The 23,541-nt window shown below is 40.4% G+C and overlaps 1 protein-coding gene across 2 annotated transcripts; it reads left to right on the top strand.

Annotated features, from left to right (window-relative positions):
• Positions 1-290: 290 nt before the first annotated feature.
• REXO2 (RNA exonuclease 2) lies at positions 291-11,564 on the top strand. 2 transcript variants are annotated; one of them, XM_066372767.1, is made up of 7 exons: positions 294-495; positions 1,485-1,568; positions 4,776-4,853; positions 5,650-5,761; positions 7,772-7,880; positions 9,251-9,304; positions 11,174-11,564. In XM_066372767.1, the coding sequence occupies exons 1-7, from the start codon at positions 349-351 to the stop codon at positions 11,301-11,303; spliced, it is 714 nt and encodes a 237-aa protein (XP_066228864.1). In that variant the 5' UTR covers positions 294-348; the 3' UTR covers positions 11,304-11,564. The 2 variants fall into 2 exon arrangements, with proteins under 2 accessions (XP_066228871.1, XP_066228864.1); XM_066372774.1 differs by lacking the exon at positions 4,776-4,853 and having other exon boundaries at positions 291-495.
• The last annotated feature ends 11,977 nt before the right edge of the window (positions 11,565-23,541 follow it).

Below are 23,541 nucleotides of genomic sequence, written 5' to 3'. Positions count from 1 at the left end.
AAGGAAATTCTTTAGCAAGTTAACAACTAGGCGGTTTACAACTAATCCAAACTCAGGAAATGACTCTTTGAAACGAATAAACTTAACTTCTGAAAAACAAGCGCGTCCAATAACATCCGAAAACACGTGGCGGGGGTGGGGCATTGGCCGCGGTAACAGGAGGGACTCTAAGTCCCATCATCCCATTCGGCATTTAAGCTGGGCTGCTAAGGGAGAGTTGGGGCACTGCATGCTGGGACTTGTGGTCTTCGCTCCTGCGCCTCCCTGCGGGTTTGCGACGTATAGCGACTACCGCGCCTGCGCCGGCGCCGGCTCAGCGGCCGGGGCTGTGGCCGCTCGTGCCGGGTGATGCTAGGCGGCTCTTTGCGTTCCAGGCTGTTGCGAGGTGTGCGTGGGAGTCGCTGGCGGTTCGGGGCGCGGGGAGTCCGTGAAGGTGGCGCGGCCATGGCGGCAGGGGAAAGTATGGCCCAGCGGATGGTCTGGGTGGACCTGGAGGTGAGTGAGGTCGGTGGTGGGGGTGGTGGAGGGAATTGCGCGCGTGGGACCAGGTAGCTGAGCGTGTCTGGGGAGAGCGGCGGCTGTGTGGGTCTCAGACGTGGCAGGTAAGTGCCTCCCGGGTGTGGGCGGTGCGGGGCGCGGCGGGGCAGGAGTCCTGCGGGTGTTGGGAGCCGTGCTGGGTTCTAGGGTCTCTTTTTGGAAGGGAGGAGCCATCCATATGGCCGCTGTCCACTCCTGTGCCCCAGCTCAGCCTGGGTGGGGACCTTCCTCACGCTCTGGTAACTTTGAACTTCGGGTCCCCGGGGTGGGGGCAGGGACGGAGACAGCGGCTCTACCAGACCCCACGTCCCCGGCCTTGCAGCACCTGGGTCATTGGAGCCAGCTCGGACCCCGAACATGACTCAGCCTTACCCTTTTTATTCCGCAAACGAGGAAATAGGCCCTGAAAGAGCATTCAGCTCTTTTCAAGGCCGTGCTGTTAAGTGAAGATCTGAGTTGAGATCAGATTCCAGCTTTGTTCCCTTTAAGGGTTTTCCGTGCTCATGCCAAGGACTCCCCTCTCCCTTGAAGCTTTAGTTTTCTCATAGATGAAACAAGGATAATGACAGGACTTTTCTGCATTTGATTGAGATGAAGATCAAGTGGTGTAATCAGTAGGAAAACTTTGTGTGCTTTGCAGAAGTGGAGTGGGGTTAGTTATCTAACTCTTCCAAAACTGAATGCTGTTTGTCAACACTCAGTTTGGCTTATTTTGCATCTGCCCTCTAGTATAACCAGGGTGCCTGGCATACAGCAGGATTTTGGTAAACGTTAATTGAATAAATGACTCACGTGTAGTGTGGGGAGGGCTTGCTCACAGGACATTATTGTTTCTTTTGCCTTGGCTGTGGGGTGTGAATTGAATCTGCTCAAGGGATTTTGTGTTAAATAAACGGGTAAAATAGGTCTGAAAGATGTGTGTGTTATATATTTATTTTTTATTACAGATGACAGGATTGGACATCGAGAAGGACCAGATTATTGAGATGGCCTGTCTGATAACCGACTCTGATCTCAACATTTTGGCTGAAGTAGGCAATGCCCTGTAATACACCCATACTGTTTAGAGTGTGTTGGAAGTTTAAAGATTGTTTTTCCCTGTCCCTTTAGTTAAAAATAAGGTTAAGGTACAAAGTAATATGCTAGGTCATGCATGGTATTATTGGTACTAGAACCAAAGTAATTCATCTCAGAGCCCACTTCTTTTACAATAAACCATGCCAAGAATTACAGAAACATCAATGCTATCATTTACTAAGTGCTTGCTGTGTGCCAGGCACAGCTATAAGTGCTTCACACATATCCACTCTGAATCCTAACAATGACTACAAGGTAGGTAATGAGTAAAATGAGTCCTCTACTCATTTTATTGAGGAGGACAAACTGGCACAGAGATGTTGGGTAATTTGCCCAAGGCTGTCTGACTAGTTGTTGTAGGAGCCAGGAGTTTAACCCAGCCCAGGCAGTCTGAGTGACGTGCCCCTAACCAACTACTATATAATCCTATCAAGATGAGTGACTCAAGCCTGACTAGGCACTGTCGCAGTGGATAGAGCGTTGGACTAGGATGTGGAGGACCCAGGTTCTAGACCCCGAGGTTGCCAGCTTGAGTGCGGGCTCATCTGGTTTGAGCAAAGCTCACCAGCTTGGACCCAAGGTCGCTGGCTCGAGCAAAGGGTTACTCGGTCTGCTGAAGGCCCGCGGTCAAGGCACATATGAGAAAGCAATCAATGAACAACTAAGGTGTCCAACGAAAAACTGATGATTGATGCTTCTCATCTCTCTCTTCCTGTCTGTCCCTGTCTATCCCTCTGACTCACTGTCTCTGTAAAAAAAAAAAAAAAAGATGAGTGACTCATGTTGAATGAAGTGATATCTTTTTATCATAACCTTAACTTTAACTTGCCAACATATATCCAGGTTTTGCCTTTTCAGCTAGAATAAGATTCTTCTAGATCTGTATGAAGATGTTAGAAAATATGTTGATGCAGAATTATGAAGTATTTACCCTTGTTGAAAATACTGGGTGTGCTGAAAGGTTTAACATGCTGCTTTTGACTGAAACATTAACTGAAACAAATAAAACACACCTGTTTTCTTTTTGGCCACTCATGAAACATTTAATAAGTGTGACGGCATTGGATAGGTAGACCGGGTATGCCCTGGCTTTGAATCTGTGTTCCCTGTTGTCAGCAGTATCCAGAGACAGTGAGGAACTAGATAAGGAACACAGGAGGTATGTCTGTGGGAAACACAGTCTTGCTAAAATAAGTTCCTGGAGCAGAGGATTGATGTGTTACTGGCACTGGATAAATTTCATAAATCTATAGTTAAGATGTATTTTCTTGGAAAGGTAAAAGAGGGGAGATGGCATTTATAGATGAATCACTACTTTCTTGGAGTACCAGATATACATACCCTGGAGTCCCTCCTGATAATCTCCAGCTGGAAGGGGATCATTGTTAGGCTTTGTATTTCTCATAAGTAACAGCTAGCTTTTTAAAAACCATTTAAAATGAATAAATTAATTTATATAAATAAATAAACCCCTGCATTTTAGGTGTGGTTGTTTTGTCCTGTCATTTGGAATTTTCTAGAGATGAATAGTGAAAAGACGTGTCTGTATTTTACCAGCCCTACGTGGCCTTGGCTGAAGAAGAGTTTTTCCCTTAGATTGTTGATATATTTGGAATACTGACAGTTTAATGGACCAGTTAGTTGATATGTCCGCTGGAGGAAATTTGGGTCTCTATTCACCAGCTGCAGATGAGTGCGACATTTGTAAATAGACTCAGTCAGATGAGGATAAGGTTGTTAAAAAAAAAAATGCTTAGGGGCTGTTTGGCACTTAAGTGTCAGTTCTGTGGAAAAATAAGTTTTATTTTTGTGCATGAGTCTGAGGGAAAATGTTTTACGCTGGAAGAAGAACGAACATCTTGCTCTGAAAATTTTTCTGTGGGTGACTTGCTAGGATCTATAATAAGTTGTATAGCTTTAGATTGATAGTAGTTAACTTTTTCCATTTTAGCTTGCTAGAACTGTTTTTTTACCATGTGAGGTTTTTTTTTGTGTGTTTTTTTTAAATATGTTACTGGAGCAGATTTTTTGCTGCTTCACGGAGATTGCCATTGCCAGTCTTCTTTTTTTGGTTAAAACTCCTGTTGTAGGATGTCACACATATTTTAGTAAAATTTTAGCCATTCCTTTCAGTGATGGCAAATTATTGTTACCTTAATAGTAATAATGCCTTGGATTTTATAGTACTTTTTTTCTAGGGAGGTCAAAGAACTTTCATATCTATAATTTTTTTTGTCACAGTAACACCCCTTTGAAGGCAGGGGTTCTGTTTATCTCCATCATACAGAAGGAGAAATGGCCACCTGCTTTGGTGCCACACAGCGGGCTTCTGTCCCTGCTGGGACTCCATCCCAGAGCTCTACCGTTGAATGTTCTATTCAGTGTGGCCGAGCAGTCGAAGGACATTTTTATTTTTCAGTTGTCTCCAATTATCTTTTTTGATTTTTTTAATATGAAAATATGGTTAAAATTAAATAGTATAACTTTATCCAAAATGTATATATAATAAGCTTTTAGTTTTTTTTACCCTGTTCTTCTGCCCCATGATACTCCCCAAAGTTTATGTTGTATTTTCTTAGTATTTTGTATGCATGTATAAATGTATGTGTTCTGGTAACCAGTTTTTTTTTTAAAAAACAAATTAAGTGAAATCATACGAGTGTATATATTCTGCAATTTACTTTCTTCACTTGGCAATACAGATGCTTCAAAATGAGCTCATAATCCGGGGTTGGCAAGCTCTTCTAAAAAAGACCCAACTGTTAAGTATTTTAGGCTTAGAGTGCCATGTACCTTTGTCACATGTCTTTGTTACAAACAAATCTTTACAAATGTGAAAGTTATTCTTAGCCTGCTGGCAATAATATAGGAAAAGCAACAGACTGGGCTACAGTTTGTTGACCTTTGATGTCTGTTTCTTCTGTTAATAAGCATTTCCGTTTTCAGTTTGTGTGTGTGTAAGTGCACACGCATGTGCTCATTTACTCCTTTTTGTTAAGATAAGCAGTGCTAGCATGAATGAGGACCACTTATAGAGTTAAAAAAGTACCCTTATCTCTTACTTTCTCTATTTAATTCTTAAAGTAGCTTAAACTTCACCTCAGAAAACCAGAGTGACCCCTGTTGATTCCTGGATGACTAATGGCTTTTCCCATCCACAGGGTCCTAACCTGATTATAAAACAGCCAGATGAGTTACTGGACAGCATGTCAGATTGGTGTAAGGAGCATCACGGGAAGGTAACATTGCCAAATAACAGGATTCCTGCTCTGGGGACTAGTAACAACATCAGAATCCTGTACCAAGGTTGGATGGTATTTTAAAAAGGGTTAGAGGACGATTGCTTGGCCAGCCTTGGAGAAACTTCTTTTTTGTTTATTTTTGTCTCTGGGACCTCTCGAGATCACCTTCTCCTGAATGTCCTCTTTTTTCTTTCCTACATTCAGTCTGTTGAGACTGCGTTGTAGATTGTCAAATATCACTCAAATCAGTCTGGATAAGGTTAGACATCAGCTTTCAGAGAAGGAGAAATGTGCTCTCCTGCTTATAGTTGATTCTCCCCAGAGATTACACCCTTGGACTTTGGGTACTACCTCTTTCAAGTGTGTGGAAATGCTCTTAACAGTCGGGAACATAGCTTATCTGACTTGGATTCTTAAGAAAACAGTCTAGGCCAGTGGTTCTCAACCTGTGGGTCGCGACCCCAGCGGGGGTCGAACGACCAAAACACAGGGGTCGCCTAAAGCCGTCGGAAAATACATATTTATTATACAATACATTTTTAAATAAAATATGTATTTCCGACGGCTTTAGGCGACCCCTGTGTTTTGGTCGTTCGACCCCCTCCGGGGTCGCGACCCACAGGTTGAGAACCGCTGGTCTAGGCAAAGATGGCAGTTTCAGTTTGAACTTGGGTTCTATAAATGGTCCATTTATGGTTATTTTTGCTGATTTTAGAAGTGAAGTTTCATTTCTGATGTCTTTGAAAACTGACTTCATGTGTTTCTGGTGGGGGCTGGGCATTCTCTCTTGCAGTCTGGTCTGACCAAAGCAGTGAAGGAGAGTACGATGACATTGCAGCAGGCAGAGTATGAATTTCTGTCCTTTGTTCGACAGCAGACTCCTCCGGGGCTCTGCCCACTTGCAGGTAAAGGCCAATCCTGTGTGTACCTTGTAGATAGCCTGCCATTGCCGAGGTTCAGGACTGCCATTACAGAAAGATCCGCTGAGCCCATCATGTCTTCCACTTAGCCTGATTTGGATTATACATCTTACTTTTGTGTTTTAATGCCCTTGTATAATTTATACATGAATATCAGAGAAATAAATGCCCTGGACAACTTGACATTAAGTCCGAGGTGCTCGGACTAACTCAGTAAAATTTTTTCTCGTATTTTTATTATGAAGAATTTTCAGATGTACAGAAAAGTTGGATTTAGTAATTGTTAATCTTGTTCTATACTTGTTTTATCTATTTTCTGTTGGACATTTAAAAGTAGATCACAGGCACCGTGATGCTTTATTTCTAAATATTTCATCATTTCCAAAAAGTGAGGACATTGTCCTATGCAACCACAATATCATTATCACATTTAAGTTAATTAAAAATAAGTCTGGGTTGGTTGGCTCAGAGGTAGACTGTTGGCCCAGCATGTGGAAGTCCTGGATTCGATTCCCAGTCAGGGCACACAGGGCCTATCTGCCTCTCTACCCTTCCCCCTCTCCTTCCTCTCTGTCTCTCTCTTCCTCTCCTGCAGTCAAGGCTCCTTTGGAGCAAAGTTGGCCCAGGCACTGAGGACGGCTCCATGGCCTCTGCCTCAGGCGCTAGAATGGCTGCGGCCACAACAGAGCAACGCCGCAGATGGGCTGAGCATCGTCCCCTGGTGGGATGCCGGGTGGATCCTGGTTGGACGCTGCAGGAGTCTGTGTGACTGCCTCCCTGCTTCTAATTTCAGAAAAATACAAAAAAATAAAAATAAACAAAAATATTCAGTAACATCAACTTATACCTAATACACATCTAAAATATCTGATTGTTTTAAAATGAGGATTTAATCAAGGCTTATGCATTTGATTTGGTTAATATATCTCTTTATTCTCTTACTCTAAAATGTCCACCTGTGTTGTTTTTGTGTTCCTTGTGACATTGACTTTTTAATGAAATCAAGCAAGTTCTTCTAGGTTTTAGAAAGCATTACCTTGTCAGGGAAGTTCATGTTCTATGGAGATGTATTTGTATATGTGTAAATTGATACAGTGACTAATTTCCTTAGACATTTATGAAAAAGTTTTGACCTTAAGTACTAGAGCATATATTGTATAAAATTTTCCCCTTGCCAATGTAGCTGGTGTCTATTTACAGTTCTCATTTAAAATTTAGTGTTTTTTTTTTTTTTTTTTTAACAGAGACAGAGAGTCAGAGTGAGTGACAGACAGGGACAGACAGGAACAGAGAGATGAGAAGCATCAATCACTAGTTTTTTGTTGCGCATTGCGACACCTCAGCCATTCATTGATTGCCTTCTCACATGTGCCTTGACCGCGGGCCTTCAGCAGACCGAGCAACCCCTTGCTCGAGCCAGAGACCTTGGGTCCAAGCTGGTGAGCTTTTTGCTCAAACCAGATGAGCCGGCACTCAAGCTGGCGACCTTGGGGTCTCGAACCTGGGTCCTCAGCATCCCAGTCCGACGCTCTATCCACTGCGCCACCACCTGGTCAGGCAAATTTAGTGTTTTTAATATAAGTTACTGTACAGAAACCTGAACGTGGAAATCATTTATTAAAATTGGAATGGAAATAAAGGTTTATCAACTTACGTGATTCATTAAAAGTTAATTTTTATTGTTAGTGGTGTAGATTTTGTGACATTGGCAGAAAATTTGCACATCTGGTTAATATAAAAAGTAACATTATGTTAAGTATGTGGAATGATAGATTTATCCTTTTGTCCCAAGAGAGATCATTTACAAATTTATTTATGAGATAGACGACTCAGAATCTGCACTTGTAGTCTAATCAGATGCACTCAAATTGGAGATGCTTTTAGGACTTTGTTTGAATTAAAAAAAAATTATCTCCAAATAGAGTTTATGAATTTTTATAACTTGTTGTATATTACTGGAAATACACAGATGTGGTATATTTTGTGTCTTTCCAGGAAATTCAGTTCATGCAGATAAGAAGTTTCTTGACAAATACATGCCCCAGTTCATGAAACATCTTCATTATAGAATAATTGACGTGAGCACTGTTAAGGAGCTGTGCAGGTAAAGGCTGTATTTAGAAATCATTAATTGTCTCATTTGGTGTGGTTTAATTGAAAGTTTGTGGAAAGTAATTGAGTAGAGCTCTAGAACTGGGGGTGCAAAGTGGACGTATAACTTCCTCATTCCATACTCGCTTGGACAGGACCTTCATTTATTCTGGACCGGTTAGTATTGGAAACAATGTCAAAGTCTTCCATATACATTTCTTCAGTCCAGAAGATGTATTGAACACCCATCCTGTGGCACATATTATCCTACGTGCTGGGAACATACAGATGAAAAGCCGTTAGGTAGCCTAGAATGTAATGGTTTGACAGGTGTGTAACAAACACAGCCTAAACACACACTGTTGCTGACGTCTGTGATGGAAATGTGCATACAGAATACTGAAGGCACAAGGGAAGGAGCACCTGGCTGCTGGGTATGGGGATGTGAAACTTGACGTGCTAATAATAGCGTTTGAGATTTAAAGAGGAGTGGAAACATTCCCAGTATTTAAGTGGGGAGAGTGCATTCTAGAGAATGGGGAGAGGTATACAGAGATGAGGAAGCAGGAAGGACAGACACATTCTGGGTGTTAACACATAGTTTGTTAATGCTGGAGTGCAGAGCATGTGGTTGGAGAACATGGGAGATGGGGCCCAAGTATGAAGGGCTCGTGTGCTGTGCTAAGGAGGCTGAAGTTCTGTCTTGTAAAGGACGGGGTTCCTTTGGAAAATAGAGGAATGGGTGATATGTTTAGGTCATGCTGATTAGAAGGTGGCAGGGAAAGAGGTAGGGAGATAAGAGAGGAGACTGTTGTATTTGGAGAGAAGATTGAGCCAGGGAACTGGCAATTGGGTGGTAAGAGGGTGTGGGGTAAAATATTTGAGAAAGTCATTTGCCTGGCATTGATAGCTTGAATGAGGGAATGAAGCAAAGGAAGAGATATAAAGAGATTCTCGTGTTCCTAGTTTGGGCACTTGGATGATGCAACTGTTCAAAGATAAAGAGGAAAATGAAAGAAAGTAGATTTAGTAGATGGGGGAAGGGAGGTGTTGAGGGGGATGAGTATGGTTCTATGTACAGTAGTTGAATTAGAAGTGTCAGTGGACTTCTGGGAGTTCCTTCAGCAGTCAGTTGCATCTCCCTAAGACAGCAGCTGAGGAGAGGGCTGGCCAGAGGCAACAGATTTAGGGATCTTGTGCTTTGATGTCATCCAAGGAACGTATAGCACCACGAGAGGAGAGGGCGGAAGATAGATGCCCAGGCAAGAAGGCAGCCTAATAATCGTGACCCAAATGCCTTTTTCAGTTAGTAAGTTGCTTAAAAAAGTTATTCAGTGTATTTGAGACACTTGCCTTTGAGAGTTCCGTTTTTGCTGTGTATAGACGCTGGTATCCGGAAGATTATGAATTTGCACCAAAGAAGGCTGCTTCTCACAGGTAAGTTTGGGTCCTTCCGTGCCAGATTCCTGGCTGGGACTGAAAGTAATGCATCTTCTCCATTCTGTTTCCTTGGTGGGGGGCAGGGAGATGGGAAGCGTAAAGATAACTTTCTTTTACTAAGACTGTCGGGAATTCTGGTCAGGATTTTTTTTAGCATTCCAAGAATTTTTAGATAACTTAGTTTGTAGGATTGTGAAACTACTTTTTCCAGTAATGAGCAGTATTAATTTTCTTCCCAGCAAAAATAGAAACTCATAGCCTTTAAAATTAGAACAGTGTGCAGTCATATGTACAGTTTATCTTGGACACTTTTTGGTTCCTCAGATTGTTTCTTTTATGTTTGCAACTTAAGGAACAAATGCAGAAGAGATTTAAAGATCTCTGTATTTAGTGTCCTCTTTTTACTTTTTGATTTTTGTTGTCTTTCAGGAGGAACGTAAAATTTGATGGGGGTTCAGCTGCTGGCTTCTTGGGACAGCATTTGGTTCATTCATTTACTGTGCTTCTGCCCTGTACCAGAACAGTTTTTGGCAAACACAGAAAGACCAGGCCCCTGCTCTGAAGAGCCTGGCATTCTTAGGTTTTTAAAATTGGGCTTGCATGGACTACAGCCTACTAGTACATGGGTAGACTATCTTATCTGAAATAATTGGGGCTTGATATATTTTGGATTTCAGAATTTTTTCAGGTTTCCCAGAGGCACTCTCAGGGAGATTATTATGTAATACCTAACAAGGTCTGAGGAAGCACCCCATAATTGAAAACATTGATATTTCTATGGTAAAATATACACACAGTCACAGAATGGCATTATTAACAGCCGTACTGAGCTTCACATCAAGATTGGTCAGGTTCTACCATATTATTGATCATAAAAAAAGTATTTTGGATTTTCAGATCTGTTTGGGACTTCAGTATTATGGATAGGATGTGTGCCTTGAATTTAGCCAGAGGCTGTAGATTTTTTTTTTGATGGTTTCAGCTCTCCATCACACATCCAGGACCTGGGAGGAAAGCAAAATTGTTGCCATAACTACAGAGATAACTGTTGTAGAACTCTCACCCTAAAGTTTGTGCAGCTCATTCTGTAGAAGAAAGAGGCCCTTGGCCCGTCACTCAGGCGCATTGATTTACTTTTGCACTGCTCCGATAACTTGGGTTACCCAATCTCAGACTACAGTGGATGAGAAACAGCATGTTGGAGAAGAAAACCTGTTAGAGGGAGGCTGCCACTGATTACAGTACATGTCATCACAAGAGAGGAGGTGGAGCCTTTTATGCTTAGGTGTCTTCTGAAAATGTATGTTTATTTGTGAGGATGGAGTTACAAGCTCTGTTCCAGTATGACAGTATATGTTGTGCAGGGATGTCATTGATACTGTGCAGTGTTTCCAGGATTTTGTGCCACAAGCTGTTAATTTTTCCATAGATGTGTGGCTGATTCAGTTTTGAAATACTGTGTAGATTCTGTAACCTCCTCTTGGCAATTCACAATCCACTTTAATGTGTTAAAATGCTTTGCAAAGAACTTCAAAAAGAAAATGTTTAATCTAGGTTTTCCTAAACTTACTTGACTCTGGAATTCCTTTTTTTCTGTGAGAAACCTCACTATCTTATGAAACTGTTTTGAGAACTTTGTTACGTAGAACAACATTTTCTTTCTTTTTTTTTTTTTTAAATCAGTTTTTTAAAAAGCACTTAAATACGTGGGTTCACTCTACTGAAATGTTCCAGCTCTTGATGTCAGATGGTAGCGCTTAAATCAGGACCTGTGGTTCTGAAGTCAGTTATGAGAAGTCTGCTCTGTAAAGTGACACCGTCCCCTGCTGTGGGCATGTCAGCTCACCTCTGTGTGTTTGCTTGCAGGGCGCTTGATGACATCAGTGAAAGCATCAAAGAACTTCAGTTTTACCGAAATAACATCTTCAAGAAAAAATCCGATGAGAAGAAGAGGAAAATTATGGAAAATGGGGAGAGTGAGAAGACCGTGAGTTGATGGCACCCTCACGCCGCTGTTGCTATTTGGCGCTCTGTGGTGGCTGAGGCAGCGAGCGGCTGCTGCTCACAGGAACGGCTAGCTGGAACACCTGCTCTCCATTGATTTGCATCTCCAGATACTCAAGCAGACAGCACCCAAATATTTTTCTCATGACATGCTGGTTTCACTTATGACACAGTGGTTCCTTTGTGAGGACCAGGTCCCTTCCTTTGGTATAAATCTGCATTTGCTTTTAGATGATTTCTTTTCTTTTTTTTTTTTTTTTCTAATAATAAAGCTAGTTCTATTGAAATGCAAACCTTTTTGTGCCATCTGTTCTTTAGTAGTTTCATCCTTGCAAAATGATGGCTTTTCCTGTTTTGTTTTGTTTGTTTGTTTTTTAACTGATACAGCTAATGTTTTTAATTCTCATGATACCATTAGGAATGGATAAAGTGTCTTATGTGATATAGGAAGGGAACCTGTTCTGTGATGCTTTCTAAGTCAAGAATAGAATATCAAGAACAGAATAATTTGAGATTGATTCAGAGAAGCAAATTTGGGTTCATTGTTATAGTTCCCCAAATTAATGGAGGCTTGGAATAGCTACTCTTCACTACATTTGGGAAATCCAAGTAAGCCATCTGAAGGGATTGTGCAGGTGATAACTGGAGCTGATAACTGAATGCTGAGGGCGTGTGCAAGGCTGTCACTGAGCCAGGCTTACAGAGCATAAATAGGTGGTTGCCCTAGGTCTGGTGGTCAGGAAATTTTGAGAAAGGATTTTTGCTTGAGTATCTGAACTCCTAAGTTCGTGTTAGAGCACAGCACTAAGGCGATCCCTCAGGCAGAGGGTACATTATAATCGTGTCTGTAGAAAACTTTTTATTCTGACTGATACCTCTTTAGGAAATAAGAACTGGGAGATGGGGGAAAGAAATCAGAATTGGGAAAAGCCCATAGGTGACCCGTCTTTCCCAAAGAACCACTGGACTGAAAGGCTTCTGTAGTTATCCCAGATTACACTCCTGCCTCGAGCATGACCAGTGTGTGAACATCGCAGTGTGACCCTGATGTGTAAATTACAGGTACAGGAATCACTAGACTGCAGGTAGAATTTTTGCGTAATTTCATTTACTAAGTTGTTTTACTTATATAGCAGCCTTATGAGTGGAGAGAAGACTTTAGTGTAACTTTTTGTCAAATGTGTAACTTAAGGCCCAAATTCACAAGTGTACTATGTGTGAATTGATGAAAACGTATGTCTCCTGACTTTTCTGACCATTTGAAATGGCGTGGGTTTTAGCATCTGTACCAAAGCCAGTGTCTTGGAAGACAGGATTGGGTAATAAAACAGGTTCTTAGTTAAGCTCTGGGTTCACATCTGAGCTCCATGGCATACTGAGTCACTTTGGCAAGTTCACTTTTGTAAGCCTCAGTTTTCTTATCTGTACAATGGGAATGATGGTACTTCACTCGGAGAATTGTTAGAAGTAAATTAAATTCTACTCGTGGTAGTATAGCTCTGAGCTCTGCTTGGTACGGTGAGCACCGTCTTGACAGCTGATGCACATGGATAATGGGCTGACGCAGTTGAGGACCTCTGGGAAGGGCACATGACGGGTGAGCTGTGCTGGCTGGGTTGAGATCGTAAGTCAGTGTTCACCTAATGCCTGTGACTATGATGCTGAGGCTGTTATAAACTTCACTCACAGTGTGGCCTTGATTGGCTTAGTGCTTCTTACTCAAATTTGGCAAGATAGTCTCTGTCCTTAGTCGTCTGTCAGGAATGTTAAAAATTCTAATGCAAGAAGAGATGAAAACACTGGGCTTGCGAAAGAGGTTCGTAGGAAGCAGATGGGGCCTTCAGGGCTATGGGGTGCGCCCACACAGCTGGCCTATTTGTTCACTGGGCAGCTGAGCCTTGCCATTCTGTTTTCTTAAGAATTTTAACTCCTGGTGTTATTTTAAATCTGTCACAGGAATGGCCAGCTTACTGATTTTAATGTTTTGTTCTGTGTCTTCATTACTTAACAATTCTTTGTTACCCCTAATGAAGCATGTTATTTTTTACTTTTTTTTATTTTTTATTGACTTTATTGTGGTGACATTGGCTAATAAGATTATATAGGTTTTGAGTGTACAATTCTATAATACATCATCTGTATACTGGATTGTGTGCTCACCCCCCACAAATTAAGACTCCTTTCATCACTATTTATCCCCCTTTATCCTCTTCCACCCCTCTTCGTGTGTTCATTTTTAGTAAAATCACTGGCAGCCTGTGAGATAAGCAGATCTGCTCTGATGCCAAGTCTGTATGAGCCACTGTATGTGGTTCAGTGATTAGTTCATTATTTATTAGTCTGCGTACAAACAAGAAATAGAAATTCTTAGTGCTGGTAACAATGATTTCACAGGGGATTCTTGAAGCTATGAAGTAATTTCTGTGAAATGAGCTGCAATGCAAATTAGTTTAAATGTAACTCCAGCCTTAAACATGATCAGTGTGTTTGTTTAGTGGGGCTTGCCACTCCAGGGCTCCTAGGTGCTTTTCATCTGGTGGTCCCTTCTGTCTGTGCTGTGAGCATCGTGCAAGCTTAGGACCATCCAGGTATATGTATGTCCCCTGCATTAACTTATGAGGTGAATGCACCTACTGGGATGAGAGTCTCAGTTGTCCTTGATGCCCATGATTATCCAGCCGTTGTACGGTGGGTGTGGGCAAGAAGGACACCCCTCTTTTCAGCTGCATAGCCATAGGAGATAGGAATGGAACCTGAGACACCTGTGTTTTTTCTTTTACCAAACCAAATATCCAAATTCATGGAGAAATTGATAGTTTCCTTTGGCAGAACTGGTCTTCCAATATGTGTAAGCCTGAGAAACTAAAGAATAGCTTGTAATGTTCAAGTTCAATTTTGTCATTAAAAAAAGTTTGGCATATTGATTACCTTGTAATGGTGCATGTAAGTCCTAGGTACACTCCAGTGCCCCAAGATCTTGAAAAATTAATAAGCAGCAAGGACAGTAGAAAATAGTAGGATAATGGCACGGATGATGATGTAACACTGTGTATACAGTGGAGCAGCCCACGGCCATGCCAGTCGAGATGTGGATGGTACAGAGGAAAGTTCAGTGTGTTCTGTGGCTTGCTAAATTTGAATCCATGACCAAAGTGCAATCTGTAGCAGATTAATCTGAATAAAACTATCTGGCTATTGATATTGTGTTTCTATTGTGAAAATTAATTGATTTTAGTTATTTGATGAAAGGTTTTAATTTTGTCTTATTTATTTTTTATTTTTTTTACAGAGACAGAGAGTCAGTCAGAGAGAGGGATAGACAGGGACAGACAGACAGGAACGGAGAGAGATGAGAAGCATCAATCATTAGTTTTTCATTGCGTGTTGCAACACCTTAGTTGTTCATTGATGGCTTTCTTATATGTGCCTTGACTGCGGGCCTTCAGCAGACCGAGTAACCCGTTGTTGGACCCAGCGACCTGGTGTTCAAGCTGGTGGGATTTTGCTCAAACCAGATGAGCCCGCGCTCAAGCTGGCGACCTCGGGGTCTCGAACCTGGGTCCTCTGCATCCCAGTCCGATGCTCTATCCACTGTGCAACCGCCTGGTCAGGCTTTTCTTTTTTTTATAAACCCTTTTTCTTCATCCTTTGGTATCTCCTGACCAAATGATAGCCATGCTGGTAATATAAATGAAGAATCCCTTCCTAGTTGAATATTTTTTATTGAATAGAATTTTCTATGAAGATCAGTCATAACCCACACATTCACACATAAGGGTAACTACAGAAATGATGGCTAAGTTATTTGGCCTATGGTGAATTTTTTCACAGTGTATATACATTTATATAAAATGAAGTTGTACACTTTAGATATATTTCTGTGTATGAAATATATCAATAAAGTTAACATGTTTAACAGATGGAATTAGAAGTCTTTATTGTACTAGACTGCTGGCAGCTATAATACAGTGTGTCCGTAAAGTCATGGTGCACTTTTGACCGGTCACAGGAAAGCAACAAAAGATAGAAATGTGAAATCTGCACCAAATAAAAGGAAAATCCTCCCAGTTTCTGTAGGATGATGTGGCAGCATGTGCGCATGAGCAGATGATGACATAACACCTTGTATACAGCGGAGCAGCCCACGGCCATGCCAGTCAAGATGTGGACAGTACAGAGGAAAGTTCAGTGTGTTCTGTGGCTCGTTAAATTTGAATCTGTGACCAAAGTGCAACGTGAATATCGGCGCGTTTATAATGAAGCACCACCACATAGGAATAACATTACTCGGTGGGATAAGCAGTTGAAGAAAACCGGCAGTTTGGTGGAGAAACCCCGTTCTGGTAGGCATCAGTCAGTGACGAGTCTGTAGAGGCTATACGGGATAGCTACCTGAGGAGGAGCCCTAAAAAATCTGTGTGTGAGCCCACATCGAACTGCACTGAATAGGTATGAAACTGAGAGAATTTTCCTTTTATTTGGTGCAGATTTCACATTTCTATCGTCTTTTGTTGCTTTCCTGTGACCAGTCAAAAGTGCACCATTACTTTAGGGACACACTGTAGTTGCTTTCATAATTGACCTGTCAAGTTAAATGCATAGGACCTGAGACTTGACTTGGTCAACAGGATATTTTAATCAATTTATTTTACACCTGGGTGATAATGCCACTAATATTCTATGGTACAAAAACAGAAGTCTCTCATTAGGAATAAGTTCTAGACCGGGAAAGTTGGGAAGTGGGGAGCAAAAATATGTTCTTGTGCAAATGAAAACATACCATGAACAGCCTGCAGAATAAATGGCATAATTTGGGTTGCGCAGCAGTGTGAATGTACTTGCTGCTACTGAACTGTACACTAAAAAATCGCAAAAATGATTCCTTCTATGCCAGTTTTCAGCCTTTTACACCTGGGGACCATTGGAAATAGAATTATGTCGGGCACCACCAAGGCAGAAATCATCCTGAGCGTAACTGAATTCTACTAAGGTCATTGGGTCTACAATCTTCATACATAAGGTGGCTCTTTTGCAGACCAGCTTGAAATTTCTGGCGGACCTGGTCTGTGGACCAGTGATTGAAAAACATTGGTCAGTGCAATGTATATTTTGCCACAAAAAAATATACATGACCTGCCATGACGCCTTTTCAGAATGACCCAGTTGTAGGACCAGTGTGTAATGGGAACTCGGCTTGGGCAGCTGAACTCTGGGACCCTCAGTGTCCTGAGAGGAGGAACTTCCCTTTGGTTCCCAATTTGTTAGAACAGGAAGTGGACAGTTTAGGGCAGTCCTTTCTGCTATGTCAGTGTCAAAGTGATATAAGAAATTCCTGGTTTTGTTTACAGAGGAAGTTAATATGCTTTGGGAGCATATTAACCTTGTTAATAACCTCCTTGTTCTCAAATTTAGCCACATGAGCTGAGGCAGAGATGTTTTTGAATTCTGAGTTAGGGCTACTTGTGGGATAATATAGATTAACAGGCTCATGTAGACTACTGCCTTGGAAACCAGTTCTATTTTGTTCCTGTGAAAGAACTTTTACCTTCTGCATTCTACCTCACCAGCTCACAACTTACACTGAGCAATAGAATTCATTCTTGAACTGGAGACTGGATACTCATCTTGTTTTCTCTTTGTTCAAATCGTTCACTTGTTTTATTTATTTATTTTTATTAAAAAAATGTTTTTAGGCCCTGGCTGGTTGGCTCAGTGGTGGAGTGTTGGCCTGGCGTGCAGAGGTCCCGGGTTCGATTCCCGGCCAGGGCACACAGGAGAAGTGCCCATTTGCTTCTCCACTCCTCCCCCTCTCCTTCCTCTCTGTCTCTCTCTTCCCCTCCTGCAGCGAGGCTCCATTGGAGCAAAGATGGCCCGGGCACTGGGGATGGCTCCTTGGCCTCTGCCTCAGGCGCTAGAGTGGCTCTGGTCGCAACAGAGCGACGCCCCGGAGGGTCAGAGCATCGCCCCCTGGTGGGCAGAGCGTCGCCCCCTGGTGGGCGTGCTGGGTGGATCCCGGTCGGGCACATGCGGGAGTCTGTCTGACTGTCTCTCCCCGTTTCCAGCTTCAGAAAAAAAAAAATGTTTTTACATATTCTCTACCATTCTAGGGGTTCTAGAGTGCCTCATTATAGCCCTCTGTCTCATTTTGTCTTTTTGAGTCTTTTGTGAAATAGGCTGATATGATAGCCCAATCATTTTCTGTTTATCTTTAACAACTAGCAGAAAGCAATTTTAGAAAAACTAAGAAGTAGGACAGATGTTAGAGACACTATGAAGAATGGTCTACTCATCCCTAGAGGGGAATAGGAGCACAGTTGCTCCTATTCTGTTTGAACTATTTATGTAAAATCTAAGCTTCCAGAATGTGGAGATTGGCATTCCATCCCCCAGGGCCAGCTCTCACCAGAAAGCCTTGGTTTCTCCTCAGACTATCAGTATTTGTTTTAAGTAGCTTTGGATTTTATAAATAGTAAAATGTTTAGATTATTTGGAAACTCCATAGATGTTGCCAACTTCTATTTTGCCAAGTAAGAATGTTAAAAAAAATTACCATCTCTTATCATTGTAATGATACAATGTCATTCAAGAAAAGACATTTTAAAATATAAAGGGATGTAATTTCAGAATACAGGACAGGTTTATTACATTTAGTTTTGTGAAAAATCTGATCGTGTGCTCATTTTTTGCATTGCATTTTAGATGAGGAAACAGACCAGCTGTAGAACAGTAGTCATCAATGAAAGGTGACAGGACAACCAAGACACATAAGGCCCTCGCAGGAATCCCTGTTCAGGCGGGACTTGAATGTCCTATAGTAAAAAAAGAAGTTTTTCTTTCTTTTCTCCCTATTAGATCTTTAGGAAAATGATAACTCCAGAAGGCTGGAATTCACATTTTCATAAAGTGAAATGAGTATTACATGATGAATCAATCAGGAATCACAATGTGAAACAAGTTTTATTACGTGGACCTTCATTTGTTATAAAGTGATAATGTTTTGGATACAACCAAATGAGAAAATAGATAGGGATAGAGCCCAATGAGGAAATAGCTGTCATGAGTAATTCAGAGGAACACATCACTCTGTATTTCAGTGGCTGGCCACTTAAGTTTTTAAATTTAAATTTTAATTGTTCTTTTGTTTGCTTTTTGTGGTACTGCATTGCTACCAAAATTGCTACTTCAAGGCCAACAGTAATAGAATTTTTTTTTAATTTTATTTATTCATTTTTAGAGAAGAGAGAGAGAAAGACAGAGAGGGAGAGAGAGAGAGAGAGAAGGTGGGGAGGAGCTGGAAGCATCAACTCCCATATGTGCCTTGACCAGGCAAGCCCAGGGTTTCGAACCGGCAACCTCAGCATTTCCAGGTCGATGCTTTATCCACTGTGCCACCACAGGTCAGGCAGTAATAGAATTTTTTTTTTTTTTTTTTTAAATATAATTTTATTTTTTTAATGGGGTGACATCAATAAATCAGGATACATATATTCAAAGATAACAAGTCCAGGTTATCTTGTCGTTCAATTATGTTGCATACCCACCACCCAAAGTCAGATTGTCCTCTGTCACCTTCTATCTTGTTTTCTTTGTGCCCCTCCCCACCCCCTATCCCTCTCCCATTCCCCCCTCCCGCCCGTAACCACCACACTCTTATCAATGTCTCTTAGTTTCACTATTATGTCCCACCTACGTATGGAATAATACAGTTCCTGTTTTTTTCTGATTTACTTATTTCGCTTCGTATCATGTTATCAAGATCCCACCATTTTGCTGTAAATGTTCTGATGTCATCATTTCTTATGGCTGAGTAGTATTCCATAGTGTATATGTGCCACATCTTCTTTATCCAGTCATCTATTGATGGGCTTTTTGGTTGTTTCCATGTCCTGGCCACTGTGAACAATGCTGCAATAAACATGGGGCTGCATGTGTCTTTACGTATCAATGTTTCTGAGTTTTTGGGATATATACCCAGTAGAGGGATTGCTGGGTCATAAGGTAGTTCTATTTTCAGTTTTTTGAGGAACCACCATATTTTCTTCCATAATGGTTGTACTACTTTACATTCCCACCAACAGTGTATGAGGGTTCCTTTTTCTCCACAGCCTCTCCAACATTTGCTGTTACCTGACTTGCTAATAACAGCTAATCGAACAGGTGTGAGGTGGTATCTCATTGCCGTTTTGATTTGCATTTCTCTAATAGCTAAAGAAGATGAGCATCTTTTCATATATCTGTTGGCCATTTGTATTTCTTCCTGGGAGAAGCGTCTATTCATATCCTCTTCCCATTTTTTTATTGGATTGTTTGTTTGTTTGTTGTTGAGTTTTATGAGTTCTTTGTATATTTTGGATATTAGGCCCTTATCTGGGCTGTCGTTTGAAAAAATCATTTCCCATTTAGTTGGCTTTCTGTTTATTTTGTTATCAGTTTCTCTTGCTGAGCAAAAACTTCTTAGTCTGATGTAGTCCCATTCATTAATTTTTGCCTTCACTTCTCTTGCCATTGGAGTCAAATTCATAAAATGCTCTTTAAAACCCAGGTCCCTGAGTTGAGTACCTATGTCTTCTTCTATGTACTTAATTGTTTCAGGTCTTATGTTTAGATCTTTGATCCATTTTGAGTTAATTTTTGTACAGGGGGAGAGACTGTAGTCCAGTTTCATTCTTTTGCATGTGGCTTTCCAGTTTTCCCAGCACCATTTATTGAAGAGGCTTTCTTTTCTCCATTGTGTGTTGTTGGCCCCTTTATCAAAAATTATTTGACTATATATATGTGGTTTTATTTCTGGACTTTCTATTCTGTTCCATTGGTCTGAGTGTCTATTTTTCTGCCAATACCATGCTGTTTTGATTGTCGTGGCCCTATAATAGAGTTTGAAGTCAGGTATTGAAATGCCCCCAGCTTCATTCTTTTTCTTTAGGATTGCTTTGGCTATTCGGGGTTTTTTATAGTTCCATATAAATCTGATGATTTTTTGCTCTATTTCTTTAAAAAATGTCATTGGAAGTTTGATGGGAATTGCATTAAATTTGTATATTGCTTTGGGTAATATAGCCATCTTGATTATATTTATTCTTCCTAGCCAAGAACAAGGTATATTCTTCCATCTCATTATATCTTTTTCGATTTCCCTTAACAATGGTTTATAGTTTTCATTATATAAGTCCTTTACATTCTTTGTTATGTTTATTCCTAAGTATTTTATTTTTTTTGTTGCAATCGTGAAGGGGATTATTCTTTTGAGTTCCTTCTCAGTTGTTTCATTGTTGGCATATAGAAAGGCTATTGACTTCTGTATGTTAATTTTGTATCCTGCGACCTTACTGTATTGGCTTATTGTTTCTAGTAGTCTTTTTGTGGATTCTTTGGGGTTTTCGATGTATAGGATCATATCATCTGCAAAAAGTGATACCTTTACTTCTTCTTTTCCGATATGGATGCCTTTTATTTCTTTGTCTTGTCTGATTGCTCTGGCTAGAACCTCTAGTACCACATTAAATAAGAGTGGAGAGAGTGGACAACCCTGTCTTGTTCCTGATTTAAGGGGGAAAGCCTTCAGTTTAGTGCCATTTAATATGATGTTAGCTGATGGTTTATCATATATGGCCTTTATCATGTTGAGATATTTTCCTTCTATACCCATTTTGTTGAGAGTCTTAAACATAAAATTGTGTTGTATTTTATCGAAAGCCTTTTCTGCGTCTATTGATAAGATCATGTGGTTTTTGTTCTTTGTTTTGTTGATATGGTGTATTATGTTAACCGTTTTACGTATGTTGAACCATCTTTGAGATTCTGGGATGAATCCCACTTGATCATGATGTATTATTTTTTTAATATGTTGTTGTATTCGATTTGCTAGTATTTTGTTTAGTATTTTAGCATCTGTATTCATTAGAGATATTGGTCTGTAGTTTTCTTTTTTTGTGCCATCCTTGCCTGGTTTTGGTATGAGGGTTATGTTGGCCTCATAAAATGTGTTTGGAAGTATTGCTTCTTCTTCAATTTTTTGGAAGACTTTGAGTAGAATAGGAACCAAGTCTTCTTTGAATGTTTGATAAAATTCGCTGGTATAGCCGTCAGGGCCTGGACTTTTATTTTTGGGGAGGTTTTTAATGGTTTTTTCTATTTCTTCTCTACTGATAGGTCTGTTTAGGCTTTCTGCTTCTTCTTGACTCAGTCTAGGAAGGTTGTATTTTTCTAGGAATTTATCCGTTTCTTCTAGCTTGTTGAATTTAGTGGCATAAAGTTTTTCATAGTATTCTACAATAATTCTTTGTATATCTACGGTGTCCGTGGTGATTTCTCCTCTTTCATTTTGGATTTTGTTTATATGAGTTCTTTCTCTTTTTTCCTTGGTAAGTCTTGCCAAGGGTTTGTCAATTTTGTTGATCTTTTCAAAGAACCAGCTCCTTGTTCTATTAATTTTTTCTATAGTTTTTCTGTTCTCTAATTCATTTATTTCTGCTCTGATTTTAATTATCTCCTTTCTTCGGCTGGTTTTGGGTTGTCTTTGTTCTTCTTTTTCTAGTTCCTTAAGGTGGGAAGTTAAGTGGTTCACTTGGGCTCTCTCTTGTTTGTTCATATATGCCTGAAGTGATATGAACTTCCCTCTTATCACTGCTTTTGCTGCATCCCATAGATTCTGATATGTCATATTGTCATTTTCATTAGTCTGTATATATCTTTTGATCTCTGCACTTATTTCTTCTTTGACCCATTCATTTTTTAAAAGTATGTTGTTTAGTTTCCACATTTTTGTGGGATTTTTTTCCTCTTTTTTGCAGTTGAATTCTAGTTTCAAGGCTTTATGATCAGAAAATATGCTTGGTACAACTTCAATTTTTCTGAATTTGCTGATGTTGTTTTTGTGGCCCAACATATGGTCAATTCTTGAGAATGATCCATGTACACTGGAGAAAAATGTATACTCAGTCACTTTGGGATGAAATGTCCTGTAGATGTCTATCATATCCAGGTGCTCTAGTGTTTTGTTTAAGGCCACTATGTCTTTGTTGATTCTCTGTTTGGATGACCGATCTAGAGCCGTCAGCGGTGTATTGAGGTCTCCAAGTATGATTGTGTTTTTGTCAGTTTTTGTTTTAAGATCAATAAGTAGCTGTCTTACATATTTTGGTGCTCCTTGGTTTGGTGCCTATATATTAAGAATTGTTATGTCTTCTTGATTCAGTGTCCCCTTAGCCAGTATGAAATGGCCATTTTTGTCTCTGAGTACTTTTCCTGTCTTGTAGTCAGCATTATCCGATATGAGTATTGCTACACCTGCTTTTTTTTGGATGTTATTTGCTTGGAGTATTGTTTTCCAGCCTTTCACTTTGAATTTGTTTTTATCCTTGTTACTTAGATGAGTTTCCTGTAGGCAGCATACAGTTGGATTTTCTTTTTTAATCCATTCTGCTACTCTGTGCCTTTTTATTGGTGAGTTTAATCCGTTTACATTTAGTGTAATTATTGATACTTGTGAGTTCCCTATTGCCATTTTATATCTTGCTTTCTGTTAGTTTTGTGTCTTGTTTGATCCTTCTCTTTTGTTTTTCTATCTTTTGTTTTTATTTGGTTGTATTCCATACATCTTTCCACTGTTGCTATCTTTTTTATCTCATGTGCTTCTGTGGTGGTTTTTTCAATGGTGGTTACCTTTGAATAATGAAAAGGGTCCCTACCCTGTTCATTGTAGCGAACTATTTTGTGAGTACTTTTGCACTCCATCGTCCTTTGCTACTGTTAATCTCCATCTTCTCCCCCTCTTTCTTTTTGTTGTCACAGTTTAAATTTGGTTTTATTGTGTTCTTCTTGGAGCTTTTACTTGTGGCTCTGTTTTTTTTTGTTCTTTGTATCTGATTGGAGAACCCCCTTTAGTAATTCCTGGAGTGGGGGTTTTCTGATGATAAATTCCCTCATCTTTTCTGTATCTGTGAATGTTTTTATTTCTCCTTCATATTTGAAGGATAGCTTTGATGGGTATAGTATTCGTGGCTGAAAGTTCCTCTCTTTCAGGACTTTAAATATTGGGGTCCACTCTCTTCTAGCTTGTAGGGTTTCTGCTGAGAAATCTGATGATAATCTAATGGGCCTTCCTTTATATGTTGTATTCTTCTTTTCCCTGGCTGCCTTGAGAATTTTTTCTTTGCTGTTGGTTTGTGTCAATTTCATTATGATATGCCTTGGAGTAGGTTTGTTGGGGTTAAGAAAACTTGGAGTTCTGT

Source organism: Saccopteryx leptura, chromosome 1 (assembly GCF_036850995.1).
Source record: "Saccopteryx leptura isolate mSacLep1 chromosome 1, mSacLep1_pri_phased_curated, whole genome shotgun sequence".
NCBI classification, from domain to species: Eukaryota; Metazoa; Chordata; class Mammalia; order Chiroptera; family Emballonuridae; genus Saccopteryx; species Saccopteryx leptura.
This window is presented reverse-complemented; position numbering and strand designations above follow the sequence as displayed.

Excerpts from the sequence above, each read along its gene's own strand:
- REXO2 (XM_066372767.1), top strand. The coding sequence starts at position 349 with ATGCTAGGCGGCTCTTTGCGTTCCAGGCTGTTGCGAGGTGTGCGTGGG. Across the intron at positions 1,569-4,775 it reads ATCTCAACATTTTGGCTGAA|GGTCCTAACCTGATTATAAA; the intron begins GTAGGCAATGCC and ends TCCCATCCACAG. Across the intron at positions 7,881-9,250 it reads ACTGTTAAGGAGCTGTGCAG|ACGCTGGTATCCGGAAGATT; the intron begins GTAAAGGCTGTA and ends TGCTGTGTATAG.